The sequence below is a fragment of the Miscanthus floridulus genome, chromosome 2 (assembly GCF_019320115.1).
Source record: "Miscanthus floridulus cultivar M001 chromosome 2, ASM1932011v1, whole genome shotgun sequence".
Lineage (NCBI taxonomy): Eukaryota > Viridiplantae > Streptophyta > Magnoliopsida > Poales > Poaceae > Miscanthus > Miscanthus floridulus.
In genome coordinates, this window is record NC_089581.1 from 39,005,315 (window position 1) to 39,016,371 (window position 11,057).

The following is an 11,057-nucleotide window of genomic DNA, read 5'->3' on the forward strand; positions in this document are numbered from 1 at the left end:
ACCAGACGCTGAGGCTCCAGCGTCTGGTCAATTTCACCGGAGTGTCTGGTCAACTTCATAGCCGTTAGAATCAGTTTGAAGTTGATGACGCATGGCGTCCATCTGTGGACTAGACGCTGGTCCAGGGTTCAGTCAGGTGGACCGAAGCGTCCGGTCAGAGCGCAGAGTACCCAGTGAAGGGGTACAACGGCTCTATTTCGTGGGGGCTTCTATTTAAGCCCCATGGCCGGCTGTGGCTCATATCTTTGGCCATTTTCATTGACATAGCAACCTTGTGAGCTAAGCCAAAGCCCTCCCACTCATCTACATCATTGATTCATCATCATGGTGAGATTGGGAGTGATCCAAGTGCATTGCTTGAGTGATTGCATCTAGAGTCACTTGGTGTTCATGTTTCGCTACGGATTTCGCTTGTTACTCTTGGTGGTTGCCACCACCTAGACAGCTTAGAGCAGCGAGGATCGTCGAGCGGAGGTGGTGATTGTCTCTGGCTCTGATCGCGGTGATTGTGAGGGGTTCTTGACCTTTCCCCGGTGGAGCGCCAAAAGGTACTCTAGTGAATTGCTCGGCGCTTTTCGGAAAATAAAATGCCTATTTTCTATTGCGCTTGATGCAAATTCTTGTGGTTGGCTCATTGGAGCAAGGGTGAAGAAGTTAGAAGTGAAAACGAGTTGATCGCGAAGACGCTGGCGTCGGTCAACTGACCGGACGCTGGACCTGAGATGCACCGAACGCTGGTTTCTACGTCCGATCAAACTGACATGGTGACACAGTGACTAGGGTTTAGCACCGAACGTTGGTCTGTGTTCGGTCAAGGTGGACCGGATGCGTCCGATCGAAGAAAACTGGATTTCGACCCTTACTATAAACGACCGGACGCTGGTGGTTCAGCGTTCAGTCAGTTTTGCCGGAGCGTCCGGTCAGCTTCGTGGCCGTTGAAATCTGACGAACAGCGTTTGAAGCCGATGACACGTGGCGCACATCGCACGACCGGACGCTGAGGTCCAGCATCCGGTCAATATGACCGAAGCGTCCGGTCGGCCCGTATTCAGTGCAGTGAAGGGGTACAACAGCTCTATTTCGTGGGGGCTTCTATTTAAGCCCCATGGCCAGCTCAAGCTCACTCACTTGCACATTTTCATTGACATAACAACCTTGTGAGCTTAGCCAAAGTCCTCTCACTCATCTCCATCATTGATTCATCATCTTTGTGAGATTGGGAGAGAATCCAAGTGCATTGCTTGAGTGATTACATCTAGAGGCACTTGGTATTCGTGTTGCGCTGCGGATTTCGCTTGTTACTCTTGGTGGTTGCCACCACCTAGACAGCTCGGTGCAGCGGTGGAGGAACGGCATGAGTTGATGATTGTTCGTGGCTATCTCTAGTGATTGTGAGGGGAGTTGTACCTTCCCTGGCGGAGTGCCAAAAGGTAACTCTAGTAAATTGCTCGTGTCATTGAGTTACCTCACTTGTGGGTCGGTTCTTGCGGTGTCCAATCATGTGGACGAGGTTTGTGAAACACCTCTTAGCCACTGAACCACCAAGTGTTGGTCGACACAACGAGGACGTAGCGTGTTGGCAAGCATGTGAACCTCGGGAGAAAATCGATTGTCTCTCTTCTTTGGCATTCTCCCAGTGATTGGCTATATATTCATCTTGTGATTGGTTCATCCCCTACACGTCGGTATAATCACTCTACTCACTCATTTACATTCTTGCAAACTAGTTGATACAAGCTCTTTAGTATAATTAAAATTGAGAGCTTGCTTTATTATTTACATTCATCTAGTTGAGCTTTTTAGAGTAGCAAGGTTGAGAGCTCTTAGTGAGTAATTACATAGCAAGTTTGTGGGCCTAAGTAATCATTGCAACTAGAATTGTTGGATAGGTGGCTTGCAACCCTTGTAGAGCTAGAGCAAGTTTGCATTACGCTATTTGTCATACTAATCAAATTGCTCTAGTTGATTTATAGATTTTTAAATAGGCTATTCACCCCCCCTCTAGCCATATTAGGACCTTTCACCCTAGCAACCCCACAAGCTTCCTCATGGTACGCGAAGTGGATTGAGGTAACATACGCCCAAAATGGCGTGCCACGCAGGCGTGGCCACATGCCACGGCGGTGACTGGCCGCGGTAGCCCAATGCTGGCGAAACCACCTACTCAAATGCCTCAATTGCTACTTGGGGACCACCAGTAGGCTGCATTAAACAAAGTAGCAGTCCTAATTGGTTTGCCACTACCTTCAATCGCGTCAGCCACGAAAATGGCATCTACTGATGTCCACTAGGGACAGCCATGCGCGTCGGTGAACTTCTGCCCTAATCAAGTCGACCAGCTACTCTAGGAGTGAAAGAACCTCACCAGTGGTGTGACGGATGGACTAGGCGAAGGCATGAGACTCAGCAAGACAATTGGCCATGAACAGGGGGTTACGCTAGTTCCTGGCGAGCACAGTGATGGTGTCTCCGGTGACTCGCTGCTCCACCGACAAAACCACTACACGATCATGATACCCAGTCAACTATTACTCACAGCACGACCTAAATGAAACAACAAAGCACCCCATGATGCCCTGGCTGTGCACCCGCTCTGGCGGCCATGGCTGACCACCGCGAGGGAAACGCCACGTCTCACCTCACTAAAGGCCAAACAAAAGCTGGGGTAGCTTCACTCACACAACAACTATTTGGGCTAGTAGAGGGCACGATTAATTGGAAAACGGTGGAGTTGTTGATGCCAATTTTTAGTGGCATGCTCTAAAGACTTATGGTGACCGGCGGCAATAGAATTCCAAAAATGGCGTCCTTCCTTTGTACCTCTGCCACAGAGACTGATTTGGCGTGACACTATCCTTCCATGACCACCACACGTGCATGAAACACAGACAAGGGGCAGCGCCTTGATTTGGTTGCTTGGCGTGGCTCGGCCAGCCAATGACCTTGCAGGCGAAATGACCGGCGCCCCTGGCGTGGCCTTCAGCGCAGGCGTGAGAACGTGACAAGCCAAACACGCCCACGCGCGCACACTACCATCGTCAACAGGAGCAGTACCCGAACGACAGCGCCAGATAGCGTGCGATGCGGGCGACGCGACACGAGCAGCAGCCACGGCAGACACAGAAGGGGAAGCAGAGCCGCCAGTCATAGCTGGGCCAAGCGCGCGCCATGCCAACGCAGACAGCAGGGACCCAAACCGATAGTGCCAGGCCAACACATGGGTGCACGTGCGCAGACGCGACGGTGGCTGGCTTGAAGACGCTCGCGGCGCGCCAGCACAGCAGCGCAGCGTAGCCAAGGCAAGGCAGCGACCGGGACGACCAGTGCAGCTGCTCGCATGTTGTGTGCTCGCACGAGCATAGTAGTGGTGACATAGCTGGCTCGGCAGGTCTAGCTGACGGCCAGCAGCGGCAGTAGCAACGCTAGGCAGAGGCGGTGACTGCGACCGGTGCCGGCTTAGCTGAACCATGTGATGGGCACGCTTTTTAAAGCTGTTGCCAATTCCTACCTGATGGTCCAAACGCCAAACTAAATCATCTATATGCAATAGGGTACGTAGGGCTATCAACCAAAGCCAGGACATCGTGCCTCTTCCTAAGCCGATCACTCTATAAAAATTGCCAAAGGTGGCTTCGTCAACCCAATTACGGACTTAATGCGAAACGAACAAACCGCGATGGTTTCGCATCGAATTCAATTTCTGAGCCTCCTGATATGCTAGCTAGCGAACCTCATCCTTGACCGCACATATTTCATCGTCGCCTACGAAGTACGTACTACCAACTCTATCAAAGTTCGCATAATCGTTCTATAGCATTTTTGTTCGATAAAAATTCGGTTAAAATACTTAACAATATTATGTGACATGAAACGTAACATTGATTTCTTATTTCATATAAATGTTTCAAGTGCCATACATTCATTTATACTTCCTATTATACACATTTGCACATAAGTAAGATGCTCATGCAATGTTTTAGCAAGAACAGTACAATATAACACCGAGGGTGTTACAAAATGTCTGTGGATTGATCTTTGTTTATTTTTGAACAATCTAATGTAGGCAAGCAAGAAAAAGAATGATGATTTCTCACTGAAGTTAAACCTTGAAAAAGAGGGATTTCTCACTGGACTTGCCCTGAATTGTTGCAATTTATTGCCATGGTTTACATTTGTAAACTCTAGAGGATGAGTCAATGGTTGGCATTGATACACTGATGCTTGATGCGATATTTTTTGGTACGATATTTATTTTGGTTCGTCCGTCTGCCCACACCTGCGATCCCACGACATCTTAATTACTGATTGATCGTGCCATTCTCCTTGATTAAATATTGTCTATCATGTAATAGAGGAATCACGGCAAAATAGGAAGTAAAAAATTATTGTGCTATCTATATACACATTACATGTTTGCATGCACCAGCATACATGGCAATGAGTAAAAGGAAAGAGAATTAACACAGAAAGAAAGAGAATTAAGAAAAAAGGAACATCTTTGTATTTCTGAGAACCTTGTCAAATCTGCCTACATTTAATTACTTCCCCTCTTTGCATTTGCAAAAGGTTCAACATTTTTCTCCTTTCATTTGATTTCACGCTCACGTGTTCCATCGCCCTCGTTTATTGTTTCTTGCGTGAACCATAGTTGATGTCATTTGTCTTTCATGGCTCAGCCTCCCAATCCCAAGAAAAGGTCCCTACCTCTCTCTGACTAGAGATCTGACCTACCAGAGGATCTCCTCGAGTCCATCGGGCAGCGTCTCGCGTCAGGCCACGACGTGGCGTCCTTCTGATCCGCTTGCTCCCCATAGCACGCCGTCGTCTCGTTCGCGACCTTTGGGCCGCTCCTACTGCTCCTATTTGACCTCGACTCAGACCGCGTCGACTTCTACTGTGTCTCAGAGAAGAAAGTCTTGTCCAAGACCCTGCCTGACATGCGCGGCAAGGTGGCGTGTGGCTCCTCGTGTGGGTGGCTAGCGCTCATGGATGAGGCGGCGTCCGTGACGCTGCTGAATCTATTTGTCGGTGCCCGTGCCCCCGCGTTGAGCTCCCGCCAGCAGGCGAACACGTCGCGGTGGCGTCTTCATCGGAACGCGTGTCTAGGGTCCACGGTCGGTGGGTCCTCCATCCCACCAATGGCTACGGGGACACGGATGCTGCAGGTAGAGCCATCAAGCTAGAAAACACGAGGGACGTGTTCTTCCGTGAGATCGTGCTCTCAGCGCCGCCTAACGTCGTCGACCGCGAGTGCGTGGCCATGGCCATGCTTGGGTGCTCCACGGAGGTCGCGTTCTGCCGGGTTAGAGTCGACAGTGCATGGACGCTGCTCGACACCAAACTGGAGTTCTCCGTGGGATCCATCGTCTACTGCCAAGACAAGTTCTTGGCGATCGACTGCACTGGAGAAATCTCCGTCTACAGCAGCAACGCCGCCGGCGCTACTCCAATTGTGACGCTGCTGCCATCGCTGTCGCCACCTGCGGGGCTCTACCACCGCAGCTACCTGGAATCAAACGGTGAGTTGTACATTATGGGTGCCATGGTGAGCATGTTCCACGAGACACAGAGCTTCACCTACAGCAGCACGATCTATAAGTACAACCTCAACGACCGTACGCTGGAGTAGTCTAGGGTGAGGGACATCGGTGATCAAACACTATTAATGTCTAAACATTTCAATAAAAGCTTCAGTGGAACAAGTGTATCCAAAGTATAAGGAGAAAAAAATCTACATGTTTGAGCCATTATATGGGGATTCATATGACTTGGTCCATCGACTGGAGATCGTTGATATTGCTATCGACGTATCCAAAGTGAAGCCCGTCCAGAAAAAGATGTAGGGTTCCGAGGCTCTAGGTTGGATTTGACTCGATCTCTGAAAGCTCTAGAGTTTGTGAGCCTATGACGCCGCGCACTCCGTGACTGTGTTAAATTTATAAACTTTGCTTTTTGGATTAAATATCACTTTAACGTTGGTATTTAATTTAACATTATTGTTATCTTATCGTGCGATCCGTGTGTTTTTAGTATAAATTGTTAGAGCGCGTTTGGCCGGGCTCCCGCCGGCTCTGGCTCCCTCACTGTAGCGCGCAGGAGCTGGAGTCGGAGGAGCAAAAAAACGAGCTTCTCCGGCTTCGGCATTGTCAGTGAGAGAGAAAAGGAGGAGGGGGGAAAACGGCTCCGGTGAACAGTGTCGCTACAGGAGATGAACGGGGGAGGAGTCAGAGGAGCCGAAGCCGGAGCCGCTCGGAGCCCGATCAAACAAGTTCTTAGTAGCAACGCACGGACACGCTATATAGTATAGGGTAAATTTTAGCCAGGCTAATCATCATTTATTTATTTGCTCGTGGAGCATCAGCGTGGGAGGCGTACGACGTTAGCATGACAATAATAACACGCGACCTTTATTCATTCAATCCCTGTCGCTCGCCTACAATCATTTACCGACGAGCTTCCGATTAACCATGCGAGCCACACCCTATTCTTCGTGTGGCAAACAAATGTTTGGAGGGACGGATCGGATCGACGTCACCTATGACGATAATTTTTTTTGGATCACGTGATTTCTTACTGCATAACCTCTGACAAATGTATTTTTTTTTTGGATCACGAGTATTAGAATAAATGATTCGAAACTTTGATTAAATTTATATAAAAATATATTTATGTTTATCATACTAAAGAAATAATAGATCCGATAAAATATATTTATACATACTTTGACTCATAATTAAAAAGTGCACGATGGAGTTTACATAAGCGACAAACACGAGAACTTTTATTTTAGTTGGGGCGAGAATGTGATTGTATTCAGCCTCTTCGCTTGGTTGTATTTGGTTTATAAGTCATGGCTTATCAGTCAACGAACGGTATTTTTCTCTCACACTAAACCAACCAACGGTATTTTCAGCCATGACTTATAAGCCAAACAAGCCTGAACGAACTGGGCGATTGTTTGTTCTGTGGTTGTCCGTGCATCATCAATGCCTGATATTTCTTTCAGACTATCGGGATCCTAGCAATCTGATCTTGACGTCGCTTGCCTATTGACTTAGGGTGCGTTTAGATCCAAAAATTTTTGGATTTTGGCTCACTGTAGTATTTCGTTTGTATTTGGTAATTAGTGTCTAATTATGGACTAATTAGGTTTAAAAGTTTCGTCTCGCGATTTCTCGACCAACTGTGTAATTAGTTTTTTTTTCGTCTACATTTAGTACTCCATGCATGTGCCGCAAGATTCGATGTGACAGTTACTATGCAAAATTTTTTGGCAACTAAACAGGGCCTTAGCACAATTGTAGAAAGAAATCAAACTTGAATAAAAAAAAAGGAAGAAATCAAACCGAATCGTTGGTTTCGCCCGAGCGCGGCGGAACATGCAGGGCTCAGGGATGCGCATGTCATCTGGATCTGGCACTCGACATGTTACCGTTTCCACAACGAACGACACAAAGCGATAACGAGACATGCGGCTGCGATGCAGGCACGAAATTACTCGCAGTTACACTCTTGCCGGAAAGGATAATGGCAATTACACGTGCGAAATCACCGTGCTGTGATTTTTTACAGATCCACATGCGCATCTACTGACCGGTTGGTTGATTGGCTGCTGCCAGACAAGCGGGCGAGCAGGGCATCAGTATTTCAATGTGGATGGCATGCCAGCAGCAACAGACAAGTCTTAGTCTAGAGTATTCGTGCAATCCTAAATCTGATGTCGCATGGGAAAAAATTCTTATAAAATGGTATAAGCACTCCCCATCTTGAACCTCAAAATATGCAATAATCTCAAAAGGCAGCACATTTCATATTAGACCGTTTCATAGTGCTCAGGCCCTGTTCGCTTCTCTTATAATCTGGCTTCTTTTGACTTCTTTTTCCAAGCCGGAACAGTGTTTTCTCTCACTACAATCAGCCAGAACAGTAGTTTTGGCTTCTTTTTCCAGGCGAAACGAACAGGGCCTAAATGACTAGCCCAAGCAGTTGAAAGCAAACAGCTCATGCTTAGTGCAATTCAATGGCATAAACAAAGTGACCTGTAAATCACACCGGCCGTCCGGCCTGGCCTGCCCAACGGAAATCCATGCCAAGATCCACTTAACCGCAAAGACAGACCACAGAATCCATAAGGCACATTGTGATAGTAGAATTAGGTCATTCGGTCATTCCACTGGCGTTAAAGAGTCAGTTGAAAATGGGGACAGCTCATAACTACATTCAGTCATTCAGAGAACTAGCTCACTGATCAGGAAAAGACCGAAAGAGTACTCAGGAGATCAAAGACATGCCAAGGAAGGATCATGCCAAAAGTCTCGAGCCATCGCAGATGCTTAGCAAGTAACACCAACTACGTCAATGATGAGCCTACTCTGTCACGTCAATGGTAGCTTACAGCAAACCTACTCCCTTCACCGAAGCAGCCAGATCACTTGCCCCTTAGATTTTCAAGGTCAGGGAGATCTGCCAAACAAACAAAGCTGTTAATAGGTGGTTGTCAGTTTGTTTACTAGGCACGTGTCAAAATGTTTGGGGTCATGGTGTAAGTCAGTAAAGTTTGAGTAGCTTTATTCTTTAACTCTGAAAGTGCCCATAGGCACTGAAAGAGAACTTCAAAAATTCATTAACTTTTTTTATTGCGAAAATTCATTAACTTAATAAACAGAGATGGCCTGCTACTGCTACCATGCAGAACAGCAGAATATCAAAAGAACAGTGGTATGAATAAGAAAACCAGTAGAGTGTGAAAAGGATACAAATGTCCAATTGAAATGGAAGCCTTGAATTAGCTTCTATATTCAGATGAGCAAGGCATGCATTTTAAGCCTAATGGCCTAGTCGTTAGACTTTATGAGTAGATAATCTTGTTCACTAAGAATCTGGCTTAAAATTGATATCAAAAGGTAGCAAGAGATAGCAAGAGGTGCAAAGTACAAGATGGGCACTCACAAAGCATCCCGTTGTCATCATCACTTTCATCGCCTTCGTTTGCCTGCAACAATGTGAAGATAGCAATGAGCATCTTGAGGCAGCCGTACAAGTGCTACAAATGTATTCAAACCAACAAAAAAATTGACTATATTTCATATACCTCATCAAAGCCATCATCTGAATCCCCAGAGACCTCTGCAAGAAATTGCTTGTTAGGTACAAATGGATAGACAAAGAATGCAACATTTGTAACTAATGTATAGATAAAAGTGGAACAAAAAACTAGAAGCTGCAACATACAAGGGTGTGCTCTAGCCACTGAAATAAAGGCATAATATCAGTAATACAGTGGTTATGTAGACATGTATTTAACATTAACTACTACTACTTGAGAAGAATGGAACATTTAAAACTGAATTAGTTTGTGACCAAAATGCTCATCTATTGTCATGTGCCTATCGCCTAAGCAAACTGAGATTATGTACTATGGACTAGATTCTCAGACACAATGTTCGCTTGGAGGAATTCTGGAGGAATCTGGATGAATCTGGAGGAATTTGTGAGAGGAAAACACTATTCCGGATGAAAAAAGAAGTGGATCAAGCCGAGTTTAAGGGCACGCGAACCGTTCGCGTGCCCTTAAACTCGGCTTGATCCACTTCTTTTTTCATCCGGAACAGTGTTTTCCTCTCACAAATTCCTCCAGATTCATCCAGATTCCTCCAGAATTCCTCGTCTACCCATAGCATTAATGTGATAAAATCAGGACCTGCCAGAACTGGATACTAGTAGAAATGTAAAAAAGAAACAACCCTTAAAAATTATTTGAATTTGTAATCCAAAATAGATCAGTAGCTTGTTAACAAAATTAAACTAGTTTAAAATGAAGGACTTCATGGTCACCCCCACAACAAATCCAAAAGAATACACATTTCATCAATTTAAACTACTGAATTCCAACCTGGCTTTCTTTTTTACAACCCTTTATTCATACTGAATTCAGAATGCCTCTAGACCCAAAACAATTGCATATATCTGGGGATGTATATCATTAGCACATACCAGACTCTTCATCCTCATCACACCATTTGTTCCAGTCAACTTTGATGTATGGATGCTTTTCCTCTGACTTCAGCAAGCGCTTCCACCAACCTTTCTTTTCTTTCTGGATTGAACAGATTATGTTTCGCAGGCCCATCTTTGTCTTCGTTTTACTTCCCTATAGATCAAAAAAAAATATGGTGAGCCCACTATTAACCATTCACATAAGAAATTGGTGCTATCTTTGACCAATACTGGCTGGGAAATTATGAAGCAGCAAGAAACACTAAAGATAAGCATCTAATCTCATTACTCATTTGTTGAATCTGAGCCCATATTGAAATCCAGGACAGTAACCAGCAATTACTTACCTCTGGCAGTACTGAATCAAAAAGCTCCAAAGTGAAGCTAAAAGGTTCCCCATGGGCAACAGCAGAGAAGGTAAAGAGGCCCTTAGCATCAGTCTTTAACACAACATCTTTCGTATCTGGCAATGAGATAGTCAAGTAGATCTTCTCGGAGCGCTGAGCCCACAAAACCTCAGGTTGGCGGCTGCATTCCAAAGAAATGGCGTAGTCACGATAAATGTATTACACATTGATTAGAACGGATACGAATACAAATAGCTCAAGTTAGGGTTCGGGTGCTCAATTTTGCACAGCAGGAAGGGAAAAGATGGGGCAGGCATACCCGATGTGCTGGATTCCCGTCGCCGGCAAAGCGCCCGACGAAGACATGGGCAACTGGCCGTAGGGCGGCGGCAGTCGACCTAGTTGTCGCGCACGCGAGGTGAAATGAGAACGAAAAACAGCCTTTTTTAGAGGAAACGCCTAAAAAACTATTATAGATATAAAAGATAAAAGATTTACAAACAGCTATCGGGTGTGAACGCAGGACAAGCAGTTCTCCGGGTCTGTTTACAGCTTGCTTCTTCGCGCCCGCTACTGGGCCGATTTCAGTAGGTACACGCGCCTGGCTAGGCTCGTTCATTGGAGAAAGCAGCCCATTAAACTGGCTCGGTCTTTCTCCGTTTTTCCTTTTTTTTCTTCTTTAGCCATGACATTTGGTTCTTCTTCCTTTTTCTG

At 46.0% G+C, this 11,057-nt stretch overlaps 1 protein-coding gene across 1 annotated transcript; it reads right to left on the reverse strand.

Moving 5' to 3' along the window:
• Window positions 1-8,147: 8,147 nt before the first annotated feature.
• On the reverse strand, window positions 8,148-10,794 carry LOC136538540 (co-chaperone protein p23-2-like). Its single transcript, XM_066530496.1, has 6 exons — window positions 10,663-10,794; window positions 10,344-10,524; window positions 9,994-10,150; window positions 9,092-9,126; window positions 8,950-8,992; window positions 8,148-8,463 (listed from the first exon to the last, which is right to left on the reverse strand). Exons 1-6 carry the CDS (start codon window positions 10,707-10,709, stop codon window positions 8,429-8,431), a joined length of 498 nt encoding a protein of 165 aa, XP_066386593.1. The 5' UTR covers window positions 10,710-10,794; the 3' UTR covers window positions 8,148-8,428.
• Window positions 10,795-11,057: the final 263 nt, after the last annotated feature.